This window comes from Gambusia affinis, linkage group LG04, assembly GCF_019740435.1.
Source record: "Gambusia affinis linkage group LG04, SWU_Gaff_1.0, whole genome shotgun sequence".
NCBI lineage: Eukaryota > Metazoa > Chordata > Actinopteri > Cyprinodontiformes > Poeciliidae > Gambusia > Gambusia affinis.
Window position 1 is genome coordinate 25452741 of NC_057871.1, and position 25555 is coordinate 25478295.

At 41.6% G+C, this 25555-nt stretch overlaps 6 protein-coding genes across 11 annotated transcripts; 3 read left to right on the top strand and 3 right to left on the bottom strand.

Moving 5' to 3' along the window:
* The first annotated feature begins 379 nt into the window (after positions 1 to 379).
* LOC122829306 (histone H2B 1/2-like) lies at positions 380 to 2229 on the top strand. The gene has a single exon (XM_044113749.1). The coding sequence runs from the start codon at positions 1191 to 1193 to the stop codon at positions 1563 to 1565; it is 375 nt and encodes a 124-aa protein (XP_043969684.1). The 5' UTR covers positions 380 to 1190; the 3' UTR covers positions 1566 to 2229.
* Positions 2230 to 2464: 235 nt separating this feature from the next.
* Positions 2465 to 2955, bottom strand: LOC122829304 (histone H3). Its single transcript, XM_044113747.1, has one exon. The coding sequence runs from the start codon at positions 2908 to 2910 to the stop codon at positions 2500 to 2502; it is 411 nt and encodes a 136-aa protein (XP_043969682.1). The 5' UTR covers positions 2911 to 2955; the 3' UTR covers positions 2465 to 2499.
* Positions 2956 to 3010: 55 nt separating this feature from the next.
* Positions 3011 to 3733, top strand: LOC122829305 (histone H2A-like). Its single transcript, XM_044113748.1, has one exon. The coding sequence runs from the start codon at positions 3279 to 3281 to the stop codon at positions 3663 to 3665; it is 387 nt and encodes a 128-aa protein (XP_043969683.1). The 5' UTR covers positions 3011 to 3278; the 3' UTR covers positions 3666 to 3733.
* A 690-nt stretch (positions 3734 to 4423) lies between these two features.
* On the bottom strand, positions 4424 to 10021 carry LOC122829303 (membrane-spanning 4-domains subfamily A member 4A-like). Of its 2 annotated transcripts, none has more exons than XM_044113746.1 (7): positions 9893 to 10021; positions 7721 to 7955; positions 7526 to 7627; positions 6709 to 6765; positions 6380 to 6589; positions 6102 to 6227; positions 4424 to 5012 (listed from the first exon to the last, which is right to left on the bottom strand). In XM_044113746.1, the coding sequence occupies exons 2-7, from the start codon at positions 7922 to 7924 to the stop codon at positions 4971 to 4973; spliced, it is 741 nt and encodes a 246-aa protein (XP_043969681.1). In that variant the 5' UTR covers positions 7925 to 7955; positions 9893 to 10021; the 3' UTR covers positions 4424 to 4970. The 2 variants fall into 2 exon arrangements, with proteins under 2 accessions (XP_043969681.1, XP_043969680.1); XM_044113745.1 differs by having other exon boundaries at positions 4424 to 5015.
* A 1634-nt stretch (positions 10022 to 11655) lies between these two features.
* LOC122829451 lies at positions 11656 to 17853 on the bottom strand. Of its 5 annotated transcripts, XM_044114013.1 has the most exons (4): positions 17455 to 17514; positions 17251 to 17366; positions 12956 to 13122; positions 11656 to 12694 (listed from the first exon to the last, which is right to left on the bottom strand). In XM_044114013.1, the coding sequence occupies exon 4, from the start codon at positions 12665 to 12667 to the stop codon at positions 11900 to 11902; it is 768 nt and encodes a 255-aa protein (XP_043969948.1). In that variant the 5' UTR covers positions 12668 to 12694; positions 12956 to 13122; positions 17251 to 17366; positions 17455 to 17514; the 3' UTR covers positions 11656 to 11899. The 5 variants fall into 5 exon arrangements, with proteins under 5 accessions (XP_043969948.1, XP_043969949.1, XP_043969951.1 ...); XM_044114014.1 differs by lacking the exon at positions 17251 to 17366 and having other exon boundaries at positions 17455 to 17853; XM_044114016.1 differs by lacking the exon at positions 17251 to 17366 and having other exon boundaries at positions 17432 to 17490.
* Positions 17854 to 20954: 3101 nt separating this feature from the next.
* LOC122829477 (B-cell receptor CD22-like) lies at positions 20955 to 25154 on the top strand. Its single transcript, XM_044114051.1, has 11 exons — positions 20955 to 21001; positions 21143 to 21223; positions 21393 to 21752; positions 21850 to 22059; positions 22304 to 22564; positions 22711 to 22971; positions 23126 to 23386; positions 24060 to 24150; positions 24313 to 24373; positions 24534 to 24718; positions 24807 to 25154. Exons 2-11 carry the CDS (start codon positions 21169 to 21171, stop codon positions 24907 to 24909), a joined length of 1848 nt encoding a protein of 615 aa, XP_043969986.1. The 5' UTR covers positions 20955 to 21001; positions 21143 to 21168; the 3' UTR covers positions 24910 to 25154.
* Positions 25155 to 25555: the final 401 nt, after the last annotated feature.

Here is a 25555-nt window from a genome sequence, read left to right on the forward strand (position 1 = left end):
CCTGCTCTGCATGTGGTTATTGGAGGCTTTCAATGTTCTTGTAAACGAATTTATTTAAATACACGACTTGTTAGATATTTCTGGTGTATTAAGTAATATGTAGAGTCAACAGGAAATGCCACCCTAAAGAAATGGTCTCTGCTTTGTAGAGCCATTTATTGCTGTTCAAAGGAGGAGCTTTAACTAAACCACTTTAAAACATCACCACATGCTATTTAATAATTCATAATTAATAATTCATTTCAGGAATCAGAGACTTGTATTATAAACTGAAGGTGGTTTACTAAACAAAAACTCCCAGATATGACTGTTTGATTATGAACAGAAAAATTAAGATTTATTAAAAGCAAAATGCAGATATAAAACAGCAACACTTCCAACAATCTTTAATTCCAGCAACACCAATAAAACCATATTTTTATCAACGTTCTAAGCTTTTATCTGAGCAGATAAACATGACCAACATATAATTAATGATTAGATATGAAGACATTAAGATACAATAGGAGAGTACAGTCTCTGCAGCTGTTGATGCTGCTCTCTGTTGCAACCTTATATGGACTTCCTCTCTGCTTCTTCTGGTTTCAATCCAACCGTCTCCTTGGTTACGGGTCGTGGTAAACTGGGTTCATGACTCCTCCATGGTCGACCTTGACTGGTGCCTGGTGAATCCTCTCTGTGACCTCAGCTGGACGTGAACTGAAGCAGCTGCATCCAAATAGTCTGAAGGACCTACATATTGTTTTTAACCACCTTTTACTGCCAAGAGATGTTTCAGGCAAAAAATAACAGGCCTTTATTTTAGGAATGTAACACTATGAAACATGGATATTTAATTTATTTGCTAGTTTATTGGTTTTCATTGGTTTAGTCTCTGCTTAACCAAGAATCACTACTGTTTTTCATAAACTTAAAAGTGGATAAAACTCTGCTATTCTGCAGCTTGTTCGTTCTGACATTCAAAAACGTTCAGTTCTGTCTACCGCCGTGTTTTATTGTTTTTGTTTCGTTCTTCAGTTGAATTTGGCGCAACATTTGAAACTAATCATCTTCCTGTTGAACTGGGCTTCTTGCCGGCTCAGCCAATCACAGTCAGGGGGCGGGGCTAGAGGACTTCCTTTCGCTCTGTATAAGAGCAGGTTCCCTCCGCCGCTGCTGCTCAGTCTTTACTGTAAACTCAGAGAGGAAACATGCCCGAACCCGCCAAGTCTGCGCCCAAGAAGGGCTCCAAGAAAGCGGTCACCAAAACCGCCGGCAAAGGAGGCAAGAAGAAGAGAAGGACCAGGAAGGAGAGCTACGCCATCTACGTGTACAAGGTGCTCAAGCAGGTCCATCCCGACACCGGCATCTCCTCCAAGGCCATGAGCATCATGAACTCGTTCGTCAACGACATCTTTGAGCGCATCGCCTCCGAGGCTTCCCGTCTGGCTCACTACAACAAGCGCTCCACCATCAGCTCCAGGGAGATCCAGACCGCCGTGCGCCTCCTGCTGCCCGGTGAGCTGGCCAAGCACGCCGTGTCTGAGGGAACCAAGGCGGTCACCAAGTACACCAGCTCCAAGTAAACCAGCTGCCAATACTGCTGCTGCTCGGACACAACAACACAACGGCTCTTTTAAGAGCCACACACACAACACTGAAGAGCAACACTCCTTGACTTTTGTCTGAAATTTTTCAACAGTTGTCCTTAAATTGTCTAATTTTTAAACATAAACATGCTGATGGGCTTTTTGTGTGATCTGTTAAAGGAACATTTTAAGAGTTTGACAAAACTACAATCTGTAAATGTTCCACTCAAATGTTTTAGAAATACTACAAAATCATATGAAATGGTTGTTGTAGAATAGGATTTACTCCTTCATGAACTTTTGTACACAAATTAATTTCAAGATTGTAACCAAAAAGACCCAAAGCTCACTGTGTTATTGGATGTATCATTTTAAATTGAATTAATGGTGTGTTTTCAAAAGGAAACCGATTCCATGTCTGTACTGTCTATCATAAAACCCCAAATGGGTTGTAATTTATTTTGCAGCAAAACAATGGCCATTGTGTTTTTTGAGCATTTAATTTTGAATAACAATCCATCTGCTACACAGAAATGTTTGGATGTGTGATGGTCTGAAAACATTAAGGCCTCATTTTGTTTAAGTGAAATTAATGTACATCACATTCCAGCAATACTGTCTGAATGTAACAAACTGTTGGAATAACCTAGAATAACAAATGGCATCAACATGTCGCCTCTTTTTATGAAGATGCTTTGCTAATTATTTATTTCACATCTGATGACCTGTTGTGGTATTTGGCAAACATTCTGTTGGAAATAAATGTGCTCTTTAATAAAGCTTATATATTACTTGGTGTTCTTTTAAACGACTTATTGTGTTTGTTCTTTATCTGAGAACATTGAGGAAAAGCTCTTGAGAAAATGTGTGTGTGGCTCTGAAAAGAGCCTTTGTGGCTTGAGGCCTGCTGTGTGTGTGTGTGGTCAGCAGCTTAAGCTCTCTCTCCACGGATGCGGCGGGCCAGCTGGATGTCTTTGGGCATGATGGTGACCCTCTTGGCGTGGATGGCGCACAGGTTGGTGTCCTCGAACAGACCCACCAGGTAGGCCTCGCTGGCCTCCTGCAGAGCCATGACGGCGGAGCTCTGGAAGCGCAGGTCGGTCTTGAAGTCCTGAGCGATCTCTCGGACCAGGCGCTGGAAGGGCAGCTTGCGGATCAGCAGCTCCGTGGACTTCTGGTAGCGACGGATCTCCCGCAGAGCCACGGTACCGGGCCTGTAGCGGTGAGGCTTCTTGACGCCGCCGGTAGCCGGGGCGCTCTTCCGGGCCGCCTTGGTGGCCAGCTGCTTTCTGGGAGCTTTGCCTCCGGTAGATTTACGGGCGGTCTGCTTGGTTCTCGCCATGTCTGCTGCTTTCTCTACCGAAACACGGAGAAATGTGTCCGAGGGAGCGGAGAGCCGCTGCTGTTAAAGTGTGAGAGCAGCAGGGGGGAAGTGACGCTGCCGGACATGTTGGGCTCCTGATTGGTGAGCGGCTCCTCCTGGAGCTCAGCTCCGCCTAGAGAGCTCCGACCCCCGGCTCAGTCCTCGCTGCTCATTGGAGGAAACTCGCTTGAAAAAGTCCACTCAAACTCGCGAGTGTCCCGCTCTGCCGGAAGCTTTTCTGGTTGGTTGTTTCAGAGACTCCCGCTCTCTCTGCACTCATATAAGACAAGCTTTCAGCCGCTGCTCTACATTTTCCTCGAGTTTGATCTCTAGAAAGAAGCTTCAGGATGAGCGGAAGAGGCAAAACCGGAGGAAAGGCCAGAGCCAAGGCCAAGACTCGCTCCTCCCGCGCAGGACTGCAGTTCCCCGTGGGCCGTGTCCACAGGCTGCTGCGCAAAGGCAACTACGCGCAGCGTGTCGGTGCCGGAGCCCCCGTCTACCTGGCGGCCGTCCTGGAGTATCTGACCGCTGAGATCCTGGAGCTGGCTGGAAACGCTGCCCGCGACAACAAGAAGACCCGCATCATCCCCCGTCACCTGCAGCTGGCCGTCCGCAACGACGAGGAGCTCAACAAGCTGCTGGGTGGAGTCACCATCGCCCAGGGTGGAGTGTTGCCCAACATCCAGGCGGTGCTGCTGCCCAAGAAGACCGAGAAGGCCGCCAAGACCAAGTAGAGCTGCTGGCCGTCAACACTGCGGGACCGCAGACCCACAAAGGCTCTTTTAAGAGCCACTCACCTATAATCTTTTGACCAATACACTCCTATGAAATTTAATTTCATTTTTATTTTAAGGTTTGCTATAAGATATTGTGTATTGTGGTATCGATCCAATACAGTGTTTAAAAATATCGCCCCTTCTCTCCAGTATGGATAGTGATACTTTTAATTTTGTAGCATCAAACCTCTAGGTTTTGCTTTTACTTATTCAAACTTAAGATAGAATTTCAACAATTTATCATTAGAGACAAAATTGACATACTCAAGATATCAAATTGTTACAGATCATCTGATCGATGTGGCCACCTCTATTTTAGGAGGTATATCATAAAACAAACTTTGATAAACCTTAAATGGTATAATGTTGGAGGTGTTGTAGTTTTATTTTTTTGACTGAACAATTTAAGCTCATGTTTCTCAAATGTACCTGTAATGCATATAAATTTTCTATGCGTTTCAGGAAACTGTGTAAAAGCTCACAGACACAATTAAAATATGCATCCAACATGAAAATTCAAATGCAACAAGCAGGAGTGAATAGAAATCCAAGTTAGATGTGTAATTGTTTAAAAATAAGTTTGTATTCAAAAATAGCATAATGCAAACCTCCTTTTGAAGCAACAATCATTTATTTATTCCAGTCAAAGTGAACTTAATTCACTACACCAGTTGTTCTATTTAAAAAACTTATGTTGAAAAATCTCGTCGGCTCACTTTGCTTCAACACCTTTATTCAGAAATTATATTGGAAAGAAAAAGATCTTGCATGTACATGTCATGAAATACAGATAAACCCCCAGAAAACAGCTTCCATATCTAACATGCAATATAATCTAATTTAAAATCACATTTTTGTTCATGAACATTAGAAATATAGAAGTGGGGAGAATTGAATTTTTGGTTTTTATAGCATTTACTACTTTTCCTCCACTGAACAGAACCTGTGGGACAGTTCCTGAAGTGGGTTGGAGCTCCAGAGTTCCTGGAACCATTCGTTATCTGATTTTATAGCAGGACAGGATCGAGTCGGCTCAAAATTAACTTACCTGAATGTTTTACTAGAACAAATCCTTAAATCAGAGCCAAAGCGGCTTTACTTCCCAACTCAAAGAGAAAAGTGGATCAAGTTTCTGGTGTAAAACCGAGCTAGTAAAATAGTGAACGTACAAAAAGAAAAAAATTACAAAAGATGAAGACAGGTAATGTTAGCAGAGTGGTGCTAGTATCTGAAATGATGTCGGCGGTTTTCTCCTCCGCCGGTTTATATTCGGAGTTTGGTCTCGCTGCCGGTCTCGCTCTCGCCCTGCTGGACAAAATCCAACACGTTAAAATAAGATCTAAATCTCGTAGAACGCATTTTAAGTTTCTGTATTTATTACTTGTTTTAGCAGGAATTAACTAATAACATACAAACGTGACATGAAAAAGTGTAATAGTTCTGATCTGTTTAAAATTTGGTGAAAAATAATGGTTGAAGAAGCATATTGGCTTCACGTCTGAATGAGGCAGGTGGATAATTCAGACATCAGTGGCCTGGAGCAGGTTGATCTTTCAGTGTCCAAAATGTCACAGAGTCACAAAGTTGATGTGAACCCGGCCCGTCTCAACTGAGTGTAAGTCCAAACAGTCCACAGAACAAAACAGAAGAAAAGGTTTCTGAAAGCTCGGCTGTGATTCGTTCCTCTCTTTGTCTCTTTCTCATCAGTTCTCCTATTTCGTTCTTTTTTTTCACTTCTCATTTTCTCTTTAAATGACCTCTGCTCTCAAAACGTTTCACAAGAGGATCCTCAGCCTGGCGCCTGCAACACAGCCGGAGCTGCGACAGATTGATTTATATCAAAGCATGTTCATGTTGTCAGAATGCTCCAACCAAACCGGCAGGACTGTGAACTGGACATCCACAGTTACCGTCCGTTCAGAACGACTGAGCTTCAGATATTTTGAAAAAGGAAAGCAGGTGAAAATGTCAGTCAGGTTGAGATCAGTGAAGGAGATGAGAGACACAGCAGCTCTAATTTCATCCAAATGCGGTTCTACGATGTTTTCACTTCGGGGCGCCGGATACAAATGAGCACCACACTTTTTAGTGTGCTTTTTAAAAAAATAAAATACTAAATAAAAAATGCCTGAAAAACTGAATCCCAATGAAACGTCATGATTACGGTCAAAAGTGGTTTTACTGAATCCTGATTTGAATATTTTTATTTATCATTTCATTAACATTTTGTGTCATTCTTTTGGTTAAAAGAAGCCAAATTTTGCTAATTGTGTGTTTTTTTGTTGTTTTTTTTTTTACCACCAATAAGAGGGTGAAACCATCAAGGGGATGAATACTTTTCATACACATATAAATCTTGTTTGGAGTGGCATTTGTGGAATGATGCTCTCTTACCACCATAGGGGAGTAACTCCTGGTGCTTCGGATGACTTTTCCAGAGAGAACACACACGGCGACGGAGACGCAAACCTGCAGGACGAGCAGGACCAGGAGGACGCCCTGGAGTCCGTAAAGAAGCTCCTAAAAGACGCAACGACAAAACATAAAGACAATGGATTTATGATCCCTGATCCTCACGGGCTTTCAGCAAGGCTGAAGCTGATGGTTCGGACCACGCCGGGTCTGAGCGATCAGCTCGACACGCTCGGGTTGTCCGTTCATCTCAGACGTACGTCCAGGCTCCACATTTCGCCGGGGCATCTCTGTTTCCATTCGTCCACCGTTCTGCTGGTGATGTTCCAGGTTTCAAAGTCGACATTGGAGGTCTGGAAGTTGCAGACGACCCGTGTGGGGGGTCCGGTAGCCAGCAGGAGGCAGGTGTAGCTCACACCCGCCAGACCGAGCAGCACGCTGAACCCGTTGGACACCAGAGACGCCCAGACCTGAAGAGACGGGGGACGAATTAGACTGATCCAGACACACCGACCGCTGTGAGTTCCTCTGAGAAACAAAAGAGTTCAACAGGCGACAACGTTTTGTGTTTAAAACGGCCAAACCTCACCAGTGCAACTGAAGTGCGTCTTCCTGCTGCCAGAGCCAGAGAGCCGGACAGCACGAACTGAGAAACACAATTTAGATCATAAAACCTTTATTCATTATTGTACTGTTATTCACCAAAATATACATTTTGTTATGTTTTCATATGTTGTGAAATTAGAAGTACTGGAGACAAAAGTGACTCGGGCTGCTGCTTTCACACCTATTAGTTTGGTAAGGACTCTGGTTGGGGACAAAAATTGTGACCGTTGTTTTGCTTTAACAGCGTGTCAAACAAACTAAACCCTTTGAAAAAAAAACAAAAAACCTACGACTATTCCTCCCTTCGCCTGTGGGGGCGCTGCAACAAGAACCACTGAATGAAACAACACTAAACCTCTGAAGAAGTCTTTCTTCTCAAAATGTAAGCAAAAGTGAAGAGGCTGCAGATTTTAATCGGTTTCCCAGAATACCACGAACAAACTCCCTCTGCAGTTCAGCAAGGCATCATCTGCCGTGTTATGCAACAGATTCAGATAATTACGAGAAGGTATTTATCAAACTATAAGAGCAGACTGTAATGAATCCTGACCAGCAGGAGGCAGCAAATTGTGAAGGAAAGAAAGGAACGAGGTCAGCGTGATTCACGAAAAATCTCAGGAAGGCCTTTTAGGAAACCTGGAGAATTGTCCATAAGGAGCATTTTAGAGGATTACAGGAAACTTTGGGACAAGAGGTAGGAAAACCAGAAGAGATGAGGTCTGGTTTGGGAGTACAGAACGGGAAAGTTGATGGGTATTTGGATCTGATCTGGGATTATCCTCAGTTTTGCGTCTACGCACCAAAATGCAGAGGGCAAACGGAGTGAAGATCACCAGAGCCCCGGAGAACAAAACCAACAGACTGACGAGAGCGCACAGCGTGCCGATGAAGATCTGAACCACCTGGAAAACACATGTTTAAAAAACACAAAGGGATCAGTTGTTGTCTTTGGAGTTCATTCGTCTCCGGGCGTCTCTGCAGCGCCGGACTCTCACCCCGAGGCCCAGCGGTTCCCCCCGCAGGAAGACGCTCTCCTTAGCGTCCTCCTTGGAGGGGCCCAGCGGGGTCTTTACGACGGGCTGCGCGGCCTGGACCGCTGGGTCGGCAGGAGTCTCGAGAGGAACGGAGAAGTCATCTTTGGGGATGACCTGCGTCACGATCACGACTCCGCCCACAGTGGTAACGGACGTGGACGCCATGATGAGGGTTCGACGGAGCTCGGAGGGAATTCTGGGAAATATACCGCCGCAAACATAAGGACCCAAACATGATTCAAATGTTAGAAACTGAAATGAAAGAGTTTGTGAGCTGAAAGAATCCAAGAGAGAAAATGAAAGATTTTCTTCTCTGTCATTGCAAAAACAACAACAACAAAAACTTGCAATTCAGTTTTAACTCACTTGAATTATTTTTCTGCTTTAATACATCATTATGTTTGGATGCTCTTATTGCTTCAGTCGTTTTAATTCTCTTACCTCTCCTCCATTTTGCCACGCTCTGTTTGTTTCACCTTCTTGCAGACGTTTTCTGACTTTACTCTGTTTTATTGTTCATAAATAAATGTCATTTTCTGCTGCGACTACCTGCTGCTCCAGGAGGAGTGAATGCTGCAAGTCAATTAAATCTGCTGGAGTTCCTTAAAAAGTAACTATTTTGAACACTGAACTGAGTTTACGGTGCTGTTCGACGGGTAGGACCAGTAGGAAGGTACCGGTACGTATGGTTAAACAGAAATAATTTCAGAAACGACACATTTGATGTTAATTGGAAATCAAAACAGCACAAGACCAAATCTTGCTCCCCTCAAGATAAAAAACTAAATGAGGGAAAACAGAAAAAAAGGGCAAATTTCAGAGAAAGAGGAAGTTGGTTCTCATGTGGCCCAGACTCAAAAAAAAAAAAAAGATAAAGTGCTGAAATCGCTTTTTATTGAAGTTTCACAAATCAGATAAATGTTTCACAAATCCCAACTGTGGTTTTTAAATATTCTGCTTTAGTTGAGAATAATCTCGTCCAGGTTTGAAGAGTCTATGTGTAACTAGATGACAAGTGAATTTAACCAAACTATTGCTTTTAATCTTTCATTGTGCTACTTTAAAAAGCGGCACAATCCCGATGCGTTTAAGACGTTTGGAAACAGCAGTTTCAGCATTTTGCTCTTCTTCAAAGAATGTCCATATTATTCTCTCCATATTTAAGACGCTTTCCTAATTTCTTTATTATTCCAGAGAGGGGAGGAAAATAAACCACCACAACTGTAAATGTGTTTGTTTTGTTCGACAACCTAACATTATGTGTAGATTTTCTTTTAATTTTCATACAGGCAATTTTTTTTGACTTATTATGCAATATTACACCAATAAAATCAATTTCTAGTGAGTTATACTTAAGACCTTAACAGTTGTGTTAATATGGGCTGAGGTCATATTTTGGTAAATGGGTCAAAATTACACGCACACGGAAACAAACATGTTTCTGTGCGCGTGGAGCACAGGAACAGATTCCAGCTGCCACCAGTTAATCTATAACACGGGCAGGGAGCGCCCAACTCTTGATAAACAGGCAGAAGAGTTTTATTGAACTCCGGGGACATTAAGCGACCAGGAAGTACAGCAGGGAAACACACAGAAGCAGCTACAGGTCTGAATTAAACCCAGTCTGGGTTTGGTAGCATGTTGCTGACTGCGCCATCGTTCAGTCGCACACATAAAAAAAGACATTTTGTCTGAGTAACAACAATGTGCCTCGCGTTTTAAGATTTCAAAACTCAATGATATTATATATATATATATATATATATATATATATATATATATATATATATATATATATATATATATATATATTATATATATATATATATATATATATATCAACATCCAAGGGGGCTACTAAAGTAAATGTAACAAAATATGTTTGTTGCATGCTTCAAACATATTGTGTTTTTAGGTTTTAAAGCACTTTGAGCTGCCTTGTTGCTGAAATGTGCCTTTTAGGATAAACCTGACTTGACTGAATTGTAAAACGGGAAATATGTGACTCTGTTTACTTTACTCTAATAAAGTAAACAGCTCTATAAGCGCAATAATAGAAACACAACATACAAAACAAAGCCTGATATAACCTCATAAAGCAACAATATACCCCAGAAGAATAAAGTTGTTTACCTGTTTTAAATCGGTCGCTTTTCACCCAGACTCGGAGCGTCAGGCTGTTAGGAAGTGAACTCTCCGAATGTCGGAGTGCCTTCAGGTGTCCTTTGGAAAATCTCACACTTCACTTCCTCCACTGTAAAACTGAGTCTGCGATAAGAACATGATAAACACGGACAGAGAAAACAAATGTATGCACTAAGATCTCAGTAAAGAAAATTGTTAAAGCAACTGAATTCAATGGAGATAAAACGTTGAGTTGCCTTTTACACACATTAAGGTCACTTCTATTACACACATTAAGGTTACAAAATATCTGTATAAATTCCGATTATTTTTAATTATTGCTATAAATGATAATCAGTAAATGATAGATAGTCAGCATTTATTTTCCACCTTATATGCAGCTTTATTCTGCTGATTTACTTTGAGGCGGAGTGTTTCGGGAGAAGTTCATAATCCCTACTGTCTATGAAGGCAGCACAAAGAAACTCCGGAGCGTCACTGCTGGGAATAAGGATCTTTATTGACACAAAGTCAAACAGCATGCATTACATAAAGCGCCAAACGCGAAGCTGAAATTGGTGTGTAAATAGAAAAAGATGTGAAATAAGAATAAAAAAAATGTAGAGTGAGACTGACCGGCACCGGCCACTTTATTAGTGTCTGTCTTGTTGTGCTGTCTTGTTTTGTTTTAATATTTAATGCCAGATTTGTTGGCTGCACGTCCACTATAAACCTCTAGAGGCATCCGAATACTGCTCTGTTGTTTTGCGATATGTGGCCGTACACTGAGTTTATTGTCATGTTTAATAAACCAGGTTTAAATTATTTACTCCTTGTGATGATCCATTATTGTGCTGGAGGTAAAACCAACAGGAAATGGGTACAAAGCGCTACAGCGCGGTGTAAAAGTGATAGCCTACCCCCCTACAGATTTGCTCTATTTGTACATTCATTCATTCATTCATTCATTCATTCATTCATTCATTCATTCATTCATTCATTCATGTCAGACAATTGAGACCTGAATAAATACAAGGCAGAGCTTTTAAATGCTGAGTTTATTTATTAGGGGAAGATGTTTTCCACCAAAAACATTTCTTAGAACGCAATAAAAACATCAAAACTACAGGAGTCTATAAAAACACTACTGCTTTCTGCATTCGTGAGCAGGGCCTGCAGAGACCTATGGAGGGGGAGGGGCTCAAATTTAAAAAGGGGCACATTGAACAAAAACTCAGTAAAACAACATAGCAACAACCATGGGCGTAGGTTTGGGTATGGACGGTCGTGACATGTCACGACCAATATTCAAGGGATATAAAATAGTCCCGACCAATTTTTGCCATATTAATTTAAAAAAAACCATATGTATTTTTTAACAAAAACAAAATAAATAAACGAAAATCTACATTGATTAGTTTAATATTTCAATATACTAAGCAGTGGTAGCATTCATTTTAAAATTCGCTGTTATGAACAATGACGACCCATGCCGCTATTGGCTCAAAGAACGTGGATCTACGTTCTTTGATTGGCTGCAACAGGCGGCGGCCAGCTGGCCACACGCGGACCGGAAGTTTGGTCCGTGGTGCTGAAAGTGAACGCGTCTCCTTCTGAGTTTGACATTTATTATGAGTCTCCATGTCGCCACCAAAAAAGAAAAGGACGACAGACATTAGAAGTTATTTCGCTACCTCGGCTGTAAGTACAGTGAGTGGACCCATAAGTTAGATATCTATCACGCAACGCATTTGTTGTAAAGTCCGGTGTTTAGTAAGGTCAGCACTGAATGTGAGGTAGAATAGATCTGTTAATTATGTAATATTTTTTCACATAGGATGCTCAGACAGCAGAGCAAGGGGCAGAGCAGAATGATGGAGAGGTGGCTGAAGCTTCAGGGCTCCAGGTGAGGTGTTAGTTCTCAGATATGTAATATACTGTGAAATTATCTTAGTAAATATGGCATTTGAAGTGTTAGTCTTAAATTAAGTTAAGCTAGTGTGAATACAAACCAGGTTACCACTGGTCAAAAATGGTTGGTGCGGAGGGGGGGTTGGTCAGTAAGTTGTAAGGTCCCACTAAAACTGTTTTGGAGGGTGGGTTGTGGAGAGTGGAAGTGCTCGTGGTGGGTTTATCTGTGGCCGATGACTGCGAGATGTGGGGCTGTGCGGAGGCCAATGTAGGTCTGGGCTTTGAAAAGGGAATCGGCGTGGCGACCGGAGTCTTTTTGGTAGCAGGCTCTCTAGGAAGTTCAGTCTTTTTCTCCTTTCTGCCCCTGGTGTGCTTCTCTTTTCCCGTCCTTCGTTCTTTCACGTCCTTGTCGTCTCCCTTCCCTCCTCGCTTACTCTCGCTTTTCCTGTCATGAGTGTCCTCTCCTCTTTCTCTCCTGCTGCGCCTCCTTTTCCGCTGAGTCCGCTCCAGCCTGCACTCGATGTGGTAAACATCATCTGTCGCCATGTTGACTCGGTCGAGCTGCTGCAGGAGAGCGTCCAGGGTTGGGAGCAGCCTCCTCAGAGAGGATTCAGTCTGCGCCCTCTCCCTCCAGCTCGTGCCCCCTACCAGCACTCCCGGGCTGAGACCCAGGCCCAAACCCAGACCCAGGCCGAGACTGACCCTTGGCGCCTCCATCAGGCTGCAGGGGCTGGAGGAGGCTGGACGCCACGAGGCCTCTGAGCCAGCATCGATGCTGTCCGGCGTGGGCGGGGCGTCCGGGCTGTCCAGCGGGGGCAGACACAGGGACTTGCAGTCGCTGGTGGAGGATGAGCGGGACGGCGGGACCTCCATCCCTTCGAAACGGACTTTGTGACGAAACTGTGAGGGAAAGAAGGAATCATCAGACTGAGTATTTGTGGATCTGGTTTGTTCATTTTTTTTACATTCTAAACTCTTGCCAAATACAATACAACTCAAAAGTTTGGGGTCACCCAAAAACATTTGTTTTTCCCAAAAAAAAAACCTCACATTTTATTAATCTAATGAACTGCTCCTATTCTGTTAGAGACAGTTTCTGACGTTCTTTGAAGGAAGTGCTGCACACCGTGGTATGAGAGCTTCACTTTCTTGACAAGTTACCTTATGGAGAAGCTTTCAGCTTGCTATCTGACCAGGTGTCCTGCGTGGGAGTAAGCCAGGAGCAGCAGCAGCAGAGCCGACGCCATTCCCAGGAGCTCCCAGGCCGAGCGCCGCAGAGCTCTGCCAAACACCGCCCACTCCCGGAGAAAACGCAACTGGTGCGACGCCTGAGTGCCCAACAGGGGAGGAAGTACAAGAGTCAATCACTATAAACAAAGGGAAAATGCTTTACATGCACTTCAGTTGTAGTGACATCTAAATGCAGCAACGTATTTTAAATTTCCCTCATTAGACTCCAATAAGTACCAAATAAACGTACATATGTATATATATTACATATATTACATGTATATATATTACATATATTACATATGTAATATATATACATATCTAGAAATTCTATATCATATATAGATATAGAATTTCTATAGAGATAGATATATATTCATAGATATGTAGATAGATATATTTATAGATATGTAGATAGATATATAGATATAGAAATATATCTATCTACATATAGATATATATATATTCATAGATATGTAGACAGAGATCTATAGCTGTTGATATACATATATATCTACATATGTATATTTATATAGATAGATATCTCTGTATATATATGAGACCTCTATATATAGATATCCATGTAGATGTCTACATATCTACATTTGTATATCAATATCTATCTTTGATATCTATCTTTATATATATAAAGATATATAGATAGATTGATATGTAGATATTCATAGAAATATCTATCTATCTAGATAGATAGATAGATAGATAGATAGATAGATAGATAGATAGATAGATAGATAGATAGATAGATAGATAGATAGATAGATAGATAGATAGATAGATAGATAGATAGATAGATAGATAGATAGATAGATAGATAGATAGATAGATAGATAGATAGATAGATAGATAGATAGATAGATAGATAGATAGATAGATAGATAGATAGATAGATAGATAGATAGATAGATAGATAGATAGATAGATAGATAGATAGATATAGATCCAGATATATCTTGCCCAGAAAGATAAATAATTTTCAAAATTTTTCCCAATTTGTATAGGTTTAGACTTCTAAAAGGCTCTTTTTGTTCTACGTTGTTTACATTTTCTTTTTCTAAATCTCCCAGTGGTTTTCTTACTTTCTCTTTAGAATTAGAAATAAAAATATCACAATGAATAAACATGAGTACTGATGTCCTGGTTTTTCAATATTATCTAACAACAGTAGCTCTTTTTCCAATTCCCACCAAATCCAATTTGTCTCCAATTCCAAATTACTCATCCCACACGTGGCCCCACCCCGTTGACTTCCTGTTTGGTCTTTGCTCCGAGAGTACTTTTCTCAATAGATCATTCTGGTAGTTCAGTTTAGCCCTTAATTTACGATTTATGTCGAACATCTCGTCAAGCTGCCTCATTAGATATTTTTGTAGTTCGACACTTCCTAATTCAGGTTCCTTACATTTGCCCTGACATGTACACTGTGTTTGATTTGTTGTAGCAATCAAAGTGTGCTTGGAATAAGGCTGCTTTTCCATAGAACCTACCTGTTTACCGTGTTTTGCCAGAACTGAAACATCTTGGTCTTCAATATGTTCAGCAAGGAAATTTAGCTCAATGCAAGGTTCTGAGTCGGGTAACACTTTCCAAAACGTCTTTTTGTCGCTGCAGGGCAAAGCTGTCTGATAACTTGGACTGTTATTGACGTCGCTATTTTCTGTCAAAAACGTTAGATCCACGCAAGCGTTAGACTCTGGGAAACATTTCCATAGTAGCGGAGTCCTCCTGTTGCGCTTTGTCTTTGCCGTCTGTTTCTTCACTTTTTGGTCCACTTTCGTCTCTGATTGTGAGATGGATTTATTTTTGCTGACCATTTGTGCTGTGGAAAGCACAGGTTCTTCTGCAAAAGACTTATTTTTCAAGAAATCTTCCTGATCAACTTCTTCCGGCAGAGAAGTGTCTTGCTTATTGACAATTTCAACGCAAGACTGAAAGGACTCCTGCTTCTCTGCCAGATTGATTGTCTCCTGCAGTTTGGAGATTGATGCTTTTTCAGAAACTGGTAAAGCATCTTGTGGTCCAGTACTTTCAGGAGGGGCCTGTTTCGCCAACCATATATGGAAGGGTATCTTTTTTTTCTTGATACGCCTGATCTTTGGTCGCTGTTCCTCCTCCTGCTGATCCAAAGTCTCCTGTGCTTTGAAAAGGAAATCCTGGTCAGTGACCAGTGGTGTTTCCTGTTCCTTACATTTGCCCTGACATGTACACTGTGTTTGATTTGTTGTAGCAATCAAAGTGTGCTTGGAATAAGGCTGCTTTTCCATAGAACCTACCTGTTTACCGTGTTTTGCCAGAACTGAAACATCTTGGTCTTCAATATGTTCAGCAAGGAAATTTAGCTCAATGCAAGGTTCTGAGTCGGGTAACACTTTCCAAAACGTCTTTTTGTCGCTGCAGGGCAAAGCTGGCTGATAACTTGGACTGTTATTGACGTCGCTATTTTCTGTGAAAAACGTTAGATCCACGCAAGCGTTAGACTCTGGGAAACATTTCCATAGTAGCGGAGTCCTCCTGATGCGCTTTGTCTTTGCCGTCTGTTTCTTCACTTTTTGGTCCACTTTCGTCTCTGATTGTGAGATGGATTTATTTTTGCTGACCATTTGTGCTGTGGAAAGCACAGGTTCTTCTGCAAAAGACTTATTTTTCAAGAAATCTTCCTGATCAACTTCTTCCGGCAGAGAAGTGTCTTGCTTATTGACAATTTCAACGCAAGACTGAAAGGACTCCTGCTTCTCTGCCAGATTGATTGTCTCCTGCAGTTTGGAGATTGATGCTTTTTCAGAAACTGGTAAAGCATCTTGTGGTCCAGTACTTTCAGGAGGGGCCTGTTTCGCCAACCATATATGGAAGGGTATCTTTTTTTTCTTGATACGCCTGATCTTTGGTCGCTGTTCCTCCTCCTGCTGATCCAAAGTCTCCTGTGCTTTGGAAATGAAATCCTGGTCAATGACCAGTGGTGTTTCCCCGGCACAACTCTCCTTTTTTAAATAATCTGCTTGATCTATTTCTTCTGGCAGAGAAGTGTCTTGCTTATTGACATTTTCAACGCAAGACTGAACGGACTCTTCCTTCTCTGCCAGATTGTTTGTCTCCTGCAGTTCAGAGATTGATGTTTTTTCAGTAACTGGGTAAGCATCTTGTGGTCCAGTACTTTCAGGAGGGGCTTGTTTCGCCAACCATATATGGAAGGGTATCTTTTTTTTCTTGATGCGCCTGATCTTTGGTCGCTGTTCCTCCTCCTGCTGATCCAAAGTTTCCTGTGCTTTGAAAAGGAAATCCTGGTCAGTGATCAGTGGTGTTGCGTCGGCAGAAATCTCCTTTTTTAAAGAATCTGCTTGATCAACTTCTTCCGGCAGAGAAGTGTCTTGCTTATTGACAATTTCAACGCAAGAATGAAAGGACTCCTGCTTCTCTGCCAGATTGTTTGTCTCCTGCAGTTTGGAGATTGATGTTTTTTCAGTCATTGCGTAAGCATCTTGTGGTCCAGTACTTTCAGGAGGGGCTTGTTTCGCCAACCATATATGGAAGGGTATCTTTTTTTTCTTGATGCGCCTGATCTTTGGTCGCTGTTCCTCCTCCTGCTGATCCAAACTCTCCTGTGCTATGGAGATGAAATTCTGTTCGGTGACCAGTGGTGTTTCGTCGGTACAAATCTCCTTTTTTAAAGAATCTGCTTGATCACCTTCTTGAGGCAGAGAAGGGTCTTGCTTAGTAGCATTTTCAGCGCAAGACTGAAAGGACTCCTGCTTCTCTGCCAGATTGTCTGTCTCCTGCAGTTCGGAGATTGATGCTTTTTCAGAAGCTGGTGAAGCATCTTGTGGTCCAGTACTTTCAGCTGGAGCATGTTTCGCCAACCATATATTAAAGGGTATCTTTTTCTTCTTATTGTGCCTGGTCTTTCGTGGCTGTTCCCTAGACTCAGAGGGCTGTTCTTTCTCTGATGTATTGATTGTCTCCTCCACTCTAGCAATGGACTGTTCTGCACTGAGCATTCTGCTTTTCAATGTTTCTTGCAGAAATCCTTTGTTCAACGGGGACGTGTTCCTCCGACCAGCTTTTAAATGGTACCTGGTTTTCATTGGACTCGCTCTCAGATGTCGATCTGTCCCCTCTCTGATCCACCGCCTCCAATCGTTTCAGCTCTGAAATACTTGTAATTTTACACGGATAAAGTGGGGTTAGAATTTCACACACTTTGTGAAACAGACCTGTATTTGAGGTGAAAGCTGTTTTCGGTGGATCCCTCCTGAAGGGTTCTACAGTAAGAGGCTCACTGAGTTTCTGAAGGAGAATCACTTCTATCTTGTCCCCAAAAATACTTGACCTAAAGTAGAAGTCATAGGTTTAAATCAAACGCCAGCAAATTGTTCTTGTTCGCTAAAATGTTACCAAATAAGAGAAGAATAACGTACAGGTCGGCCATCTCACCCTCGTCTGCCTGAGGAAAGAAGTTTTGCCCGTCTTCCAGGATGTGTTTGATCCGATCCTCATCTGTAACAGGAAGCAGCGCAAGGTCAATGTCGTGACCTCTGAAGCGTCTGATTCGACATTAAGGCCTCCGAGCTGCGTTTGTTGTGTTGCGGATCGGATCCTTCATCCTCCTCGGGGTTAAGGGTCATGTCATCCCCCAGGTACCTGCTCCCTTTCACCCTCTTCAGCCTGGGCATCCCCGCCCCGTGTCCAGCCCCTACCATCACCGATTCTTCACTCATCAGCTCCAGCCAGTCCCGGTCGTCCGTGTCCTCCTCTGGCATGTCCCAGGTGTCCTCACTAAGAAGAGCAGCAGAAGACGATTAGAGAGCAACACTGAGGCTTTGTCCACATGAAGCCGGGCTTATAGAAACAAATATCTCCACCACAGCATTTAGAAAATCCTGTACACACGCGATCGGTTTCAGAAATGCCTTCATCCCCATTAAGGGGATCTGGGTTTGCCACGTTTAAACGAGCCAAACCCACAGGGGGAGAGGATAGCGCAAAGCTAAAACCCACACACTTCTGACGTAACGATCCTGAGCTCGCGCTGCTTTCTGTTTGCAGATGAGGATCTGATCAAACACATGTTGAAAGATGGGCAAAGTGAGTAGTTGGAGATATTTGCACATCAGACTGTGGATGACTCCAAATCTCTGTTTCCCCATGAATACACACAAACACAAACAAAAGGTTTTCTTTTGTTTGTGACTAAAAGACTAAATGGTACCAGTTAAATATCTAAAGCTGTGTTGTCATGGAGTTTAATCAAGCCAGTTGCCATTTTTCTAACCTCCAACTGACCCAATCAGATTCTATTCTTTTTTTTTCTTTCAGTTTGTCTATGATGTCAACAACGAGCCACAGTCTATTTTTAAATACATTCAACTGACCAAGTTCTCTTTGAATAAATTATAAAACTAAAATAAACACAAGTAAACTGGTGTGTTAAAACAGCGACACATGATTCATAAAGTAAATAAAGAATTTTCTCTAAAACACGACCATTCCACCCGACTGGATCCTCTCCAGGATGGACTGGATCCTCTCCAGGATGGAGACTCAAATGAGTCTCGTCATCTGAGTGTGGGATTCTTTAATCATGGAAATGACCCAGAAACCAGGTGATTAGGTGTTACAGAGTGTGATGTCATTGAGAATCCTCACTTTTTTTCGTTGGCGTTGGTTGGCGGTGTTCTGGTTTCCTTTATTCAGAGGCCACAACCAGGCACTTTCTGTAGCTTTATAGATACAGTTGAGTCAGTAATACTTTTATAACAAACTTATGTCAGATCATGATTTCTTGGTTAATGTCAAGTTGTCATGACAAAGATATTTTGAATAAAGTCAACTTTGTATTAAAAGTGTCATAGCTTACCGAATGACACTTTATGACAGCAGTCATAAATATTCATGGAGACTCACTCATGTTCATGACGGGTTGTCATGTCAGTCTTATTCACAACCCATCAAATAAAGTGTTACCGCCGAGTTTAACCTCCAAACATTCGATATGAGGGAGATGTGAAAAACCACATAGCCAGTCGATCTTTTTAAACATTTTGTTTTAAATCCAGTGGCTCTTCAACGTTTGTGTCGGCTTTCGGGAATCGTTCTTTGCTTTGAGATCACTTCATGGCATCTCGGAAGTGTTGCTGTGTTGCCAAAACCTTCGAACAGCTTTAAATGACACTGAAAACCACAAGTTGACCGCAGGAGACCAGTCCTTTAAGGTGCAATTTCCTGTTGACTGCTTGTTCTTCTTTTCATTTCTCTACATGCTGCTTGAAATACCAGAAATCCGTTTACAAGAACATGAAAAGCTTCTAATAACCACCTGCAGATGCAGGGCCGGATTTAGGAGGATGGGGGCCCTGGGCTAGAGTATATATATATATTTATTTATTTTTTGTATGTGTTTGTTTTGTTTTAGAGGATGAGCAGAAAATGACCGAACAATACATTTTGACAACTTACAACTTTAATAAGCCAGTTGTCACAAACTACAAACAACTCTGAACTCTTTTCTAGAAAGACTAAACCACATGTTGGGGTTGAAACTAGAATATGATGCTTGCATCACAAAATAAAAATCACTGAATAGTTATTGTTGCCTGGACTTCAACACAAACTATAAAACATATTGAGTGCAAGAAAGTGCAATGCTCAAATATACTAATATATTAGTTTTCAGAAAATATCTTGACCCAGGTAAGTCCAAAGTGCTGCCCTCTGAAGGATTTTTTACAGCCCCCGGTTCTCAATAAAAGCAGAGGTGGGTGCAAACGAACAATTTCCATCTTCTAGGCCAAGATTTTTACAGAGAACATCTTGAAAAATATGAAGAAAAAAATACAGATTTCCATTTATTAATGACACTTTTTCGTGCTCTCTCATGCGTTCAGTTGCGTGCTTCCAGTCACTGAAACCAGTTTCAAAGTTTGACTGAGTATTAGCATTACTGAAAATGCGGCATGCAAAACAAAATGCAGCTCCGGTGGATGGAGAGTAGAGCAGCCACGGTCTTTCGATGTCCTCACCATTTAACATCTTGCTTTTAAAGTGAGATTTGGAGAAGTGACGCTTTTGATGCTTGTACACCCGTTCTGATGCTTGAAAGCCAACATTCATATTTTGACAGCTCTCCGGTCCTCGCTCAGCCCAGTAAGCTCGCACGGACTCGTCAATTTCCCCCCAATGCGCCGGATCGGTATCGGTGCTATGCGGATCCACAGTCGTCTTTCCATCTGCGGAAGAAGATCCCGCTTCCACCAACTCTGACTCCACAGACGCCAGTCCAGCCACCGACTCAGTCACGGTTAAAGGTTCTGGCGGGATCTTAGTGCCGGTGTTAGCATAGCTAAGGGTTTGAGGAGCGGTGGATAATGATGTTTCTGCTCCATCTCCGCTAACAGGTTTAAAAAAGCCTGTCAGTTTAGGCATTTTGTTTGTCGCCTCTTTGGCGCGATGCTCTTTTTCTTTTCTCTTCCTTCTTTTCTGCGCTCCGCTGTCATATTTCCTGTTGTCCGCCATTGTAAAATAATATTCCCTTGACGCTCCTCCTCCCCAATGCGTAAGATGCGTCAAAAGTGAACCAATAACAAGCAAGCGTTCAAGATGGACGTTTGCCAGAACAAATTGGAACATTTTTCATCGGTGCTGTCAAAATCATGGTAGTCATTGATTAAATTCTGACACTATCCATTCACAAAAATATAAAACATCCTTCGGGGCCCCCGAAATGCCGGGGCCCCGGGCTGCAGCCCCGGTAAGCCCCTGCTAAAATCCGGCCCAGTGCAGATGTAACAATGACGATAACAAAAACACAGCACAGGAAATGAGGCAGAGATAAATTAAAGTTTGAAAATTTTCTGGGTTTCAAGAAATAAGAAGAGGAAGAAAAACTAACAAACTCATCTGTGTCACTTCCACCCTCAGACTCGATGTTCTGCAGCGTTGCATTGCAAGACAGCAGCTTCTCCTGAGGTGAGCAGCCTGGAAATGTATTTATTTTTTATCAAATTACAGCTAATGAGAGACTTTTAATGTTGAAAGACTTTCATGATTAACAATCGCAGCAAAATGTGAAAACGTAAAAGCTTCTATTTGATTTTTCTTTTTCTGAAGCCAAACAGTTAAAGAGAGAAGCAGCGATGAGTTTTTCTGCAGCAGCAACTGGGTTTGTTGTCCTGTTCCTCTCTGTGACAGGTACTGAAACACGTTGATCAACTTGAATTGACAGACAAGCAAGAATATTTGATTTGAATCAAATTAATGAAAGTAATACTCATTTTAAATGTCCCAGTGAGGCATTGTGGGAGGTGTAGTTGTATATTATTGTGAATGTGATTAATATTGTTGATGTTTTCTGTTTCAGTGGGACAACATGAACCTGACTGGTCAGTCAAATATAATCCAACTCAGATCTGTGCTTTGAAAGGATCAACAGTGGAGATAAAATGCTCATATAAATATCCACACAAAATACATGGAAAAGAAACAGAAGTTAAAACAAGGTTCTGGTTCACTAAAGAAAACAATAGAGTCCCTTTGGATCTGAAGAAAGATTCTGACTATAACAGTCGAATAACTTATGACTTTGAAAAGAGCAGCAGCTGTAAACTGAAAATCAAAAATCTGAAACAAAGAGACTCAGCTGAGTACAAATTCAGGTTCATAACAAACCAACCAGGTGGAAATTTTACTGGTTCACCTGGAGTCACCTTGACTGTTACAGGTAACAGATCTGTGTGTTTGTTGTGAATCTTTGTTTCCGTTTGCATCTTTCCAGATTTGTTTTAAAATGAGATGTTCTTGTTCCTTCTACCATCCAGGCCTCAGAGTTCAGGTCAGAAGATCAAAGACGCAGACGGAGCTGAAGTGTGAAAGCAGCTGTGATCTAATCAAACCTCCTTCATATGTTTGGTTCAACAAAGAGAAGAAAATGGAGCAACAGACTTCGTCTATAGTCGTCTCAGTCGCAGATGGAGACAAATATTCCTGTTCTGTTAAAGGACACGACAATCACCGCTCTCCCTCTGTGTGTAAGTTTACTCCTCATCATATTAACATTTTATTCTATATTTTTTCAAAAAATAAGACAAGTATATTGGAAGTGCGTTCAAGAACCAAACCACCTGTTGTCTCCCACAGCCTTTGTTGGAAATCTTTGGTGTTGGAGCCTAGAAGGCTGTGACAGAAACTCTTACACTCTTTGCCTTCTCTCCTCTGGCAACCAGTAAAATATCCAGATGATAATTATACTGAGTTTTGTATTTTTCCCTCCAGATGCTCCAGAGATTCTCTCTGCTAAACTGATGTCCTCTGGTCAGATAACTGAGGGGCGTTCAGTGACTCTGACCTGTAGCAGTGATGCTAACCCAGAAGCTAAATACACTTGGAGGAAGAACAACAACCAATCAGTGGTCAGTAAAGACCATCAGTTTGTCTTCAGCTCCATCCTGTCCTCAGACTCTGGACTGTATTACTGCACAGCTCAGAACAAGCTGGGAGAGAAAACATCTGGACCCGTCTCTGTCCAGGTCACATGTGAGTCAATCGGGTTTAACTACAAATGGTCTGGTGTTTTACTGAGGCGCCAGGAAATAAGACCTGATAGATTTAATTTTCTTCCTCTTTTAAAGATTAATATCTTCCTCTCAGTTTACCTTTGACCTTTCTGGCCTCTCCTCCAGATGCTCCCAGGCCTCCCTCTGTGTCAGTGACTCCCTCTGGTGAAATCATGGAGGGCAGCCTGGTGACTCTGACCTGTAGCAGTGATGCTAACCCAGAAGCTAAATACACTTGGAGGAAGAACAACAACCAATCAGTGGTCAGTAAAGACCATCAGTTTGTCCTCAGCTCCATCCTGTCCTCAGACTCTGGACTGTATTACTGCACAGCTCAGAACGAGCTGGGAGAGAAAACATCTGGACCCGTCTCTGTCCAGGTCACATGTGAGTCAATCTGGTTTAACTACAAACGTTCTGGTGTTTTACTGAGGCGCCAGGAAATAAGACCTGATAGATTTAATTTTCTTCCCCTTTTAAAGATTAATATCTTCACATCTTCCTCTCAGTTTACCTTTGACCTTTCTGGCCTCTCCTCCAGATGCTCCCAGGCCTCCCTCTGTGTCAGTGACTCCCTCTGGTGAAATCATGGAGGGCAGCCTGGTGACTCTGACCTGTAGCAGTGATGCTAACCCAGAAGCTAACTATACCTGGTACAAGGAGGGAGAGGAGGCACCAAAAGCTTCAGGACAAAACTTCACCATCACCAACATTATATTGAAGCAGAGAGGAAATTATTACTGTGAAGCTCAGAACAGCAGAGGGACGAGGAACGACAACATAACTGTGAACGTTGTGGCAGGTAAGTCAAACCGAGGCCACAGTTACAATTAGATACTGGGGGCTTCAGTTTCTACTCAGTAAGACTGTAAAGTTTAGGTGAACTTTTAAAGAAATAATTTTTCATTCTTATGAGAAACCTCAGTTGAAGTCAAACCGCTGAAGGTCTTAGCAGATCGGAAGCACAGCTGCCTCTTGGCTGCGATTGGCCCATTTTTGCAGCTCCGCCTGTTTCCAGAGTGCAGATACTTCAAGTTAGTAACCCTGGGTTCATAATTAACGTTACTGTATCACAATAGCACAACATCATTCACATCAATATCATCTTGTTGAAAGAGAGCCCAAATTTCCAAATCAATCTAAGAAGAGTGAAAAAGTCTGAACCGATCCAGATCCACTGGAACCAGAATGATCTGGAAACAGAACCGGCTGGAGCGACGAGAAAATGTCAGCAGACAAACAGGAAGGGAGGAGAAAACAGGTTGATGATCAGCAGAACAGACTGGAGACGTGAAACCATTGAAGATAAATGTTCAATAAATAGGAAGCTGGAGATCCTGATGACTGAGAGTTTTTCTGAAGAGAAATAATTCTTTATATCAGTTCAATGTTGAGGAGAATCGCTGCTTGTAATAATAGTTATTAATAGATAGAATTGCTGCATATTGTACTTTAACTGCCATTGATCTGTTTAGCACCAAGGAACCAAGTTGTTGTTGCTGTTGCTGCTACAGTCCCTGCTGTTCTCCTGATTCTCATACTCATCTGTCTCGTTTTGTGGATCATGTGAGCAGTTCTGATACTTTGTTAAAAAAAAAAAAAAAAAAAATAATAATAATAATAATAATAATAATAATAATAATAATAATAATAATAATAAAACTCTTCAAAGTCTTGATTTTGTTTAGCTCCTCATCATGACCTTCTGAATTAATATCTTTGGAGCAGGAAAACCAAAGTGTGGAAGCAGCCGTCCAGACGTGGAGCAGGACCAGTTCCCAGTGAACAGGTTAGAGAGGAAGTAAATCTTCAGTCACTCTTTTCCTTTTAAAAAGTTAAATCCAAATTATTTCTTTTAGTTTCTGATTGGGTTCTGCTGTATTTGGTGTCTTCATTACCATAAAGCTCTCAGAGCGCCCCCTACTGGTTAATGTGACTGGTGTCCACAGGTGAACCCAGCAGAGGAAAGTGTTGTCTACTCTGTTGTCCACTTAGCAACGAAACAGGAAGAGCCTCTTTACTGCAACACGGTCCAACTTGGCCCAACTGGGTCCAAGAGACACAAGAAGAAGAAGGAAGACGAGAGGGCGGAGTATGCTTCTGTTAACTATGGCAGAACCAGAACTGATGCAAGGTGAGACGCTATATATATATATATAAGAAAATAAGAAAATCTGACCTGATTTTGTATAAAATCTTTAACATGAAAACAATTCCTGCAGAACCGAGTCTGAAAAGCAGGACACTGTGGAGGATCCAGCTGCCTTGTACAGCAAAATCAACAAACGAGGAAAGAACAGCAGAGAAACTCCTACTGGGTTATAAATGACTTTTACTTTTATTCTGCATTAGTTTATCCAGAGAAACTCCTGTTAGTGTATAAATTATAAAGTACTTTTTGTTTCTCTCTTGCTTTTCTTTTGTTTGCATTTCCTGTAATTCATGTAAAGATTTTTGAATTGACTTGATGAAAATGTTCTATATGAATAAAATGACGTTTTGAGAAAATACAAATCAGAAGCAATGAGAATTCATCCTCATTCTAGATGTTGGTACTGAAAAAAAACAAAACAAAAGCAACACAGTTTTTATGTTGTTTGTATTATTATTATTATTGTTATTATAATACTCCAATATATTCCAGCAGAAATAAATAAATTTGATAAATCAAGATACTGTTTGTTCTGAATGTGAAGCTTTATTTGAATAAGTTTCAACCTTAATTCAGCTTTCAGATGATTTTTGTGTTGCAGGTTGGAAACTAATAGATACACAACTTTATACACACAGTTGATCACGATCGCCAAAATAAAAGCCAGAACAGACCTGATCCACAAAGAAAGTTTAAACATAGAAATATCTTTTACTGTAAATATTCTTACAAACTCCTTTTGAGTTCTATATTGAAGACATGATTCAACATCCACTCAGGAATTTATATTAATGTACAGACACCAACTACAGCTCACTT

Coding starts and splice junctions, on each gene's coding strand:
- LOC122829306 (XM_044113749.1), top strand. CDS start 1,191: ATGCCCGAACCCGCCAAGTCTGCGCCCAAGAAGGGCTCCAAGAAAGCG.
- LOC122829304 (XM_044113747.1), bottom strand. CDS start 2,910: ATGGCGAGAACCAAGCAGACCGCCCGTAAATCTACCGGAGGCAAAGCT.
- LOC122829305 (XM_044113748.1), top strand. CDS start 3,279: ATGAGCGGAAGAGGCAAAACCGGAGGAAAGGCCAGAGCCAAGGCCAAG.
- LOC122829303 (XM_044113745.1), bottom strand. CDS start 7,924: ATGGCGTCCACGTCCGTTACCACTGTGGGCGGAGTCGTGATCGTGACG. Junction 7,628..7,720: donor GGGAACCGCTGGGCCTCGGG/GTGAGAGTCCGG, acceptor TGTGTTTTCCAG/GTGGTTCAGATCTTCATCGG. Junction 6,228..6,379: donor GCGAAATGTGGAGCCTGGAC/GTACGTCTGAGA, acceptor TGCGTCTTTTAG/GAGCTTCTTTACGGACTCCA.
- LOC122829451 (XM_044114014.1), bottom strand. CDS start 12,667: ATGGAGGTCCCGCCGTCCCGCTCATCCTCCACCAGCGACTGCAAGTCC.
- LOC122829477 (XM_044114051.1), top strand. CDS start 21,169: ATGAGTTTTTCTGCAGCAGCAACTGGGTTTGTTGTCCTGTTCCTCTCT. Junction 22,060..22,303: donor TCACCGCTCTCCCTCTGTGT/GTAAGTTTACTC, acceptor TTTTCCCTCCAG/ATGCTCCAGAGATTCTCTCT. Junction 24,374..24,533: donor GACCAGTTCCCAGTGAACAG/GTTAGAGAGGAA, acceptor TGGTGTCCACAG/GTGAACCCAGCAGAGGAAAG.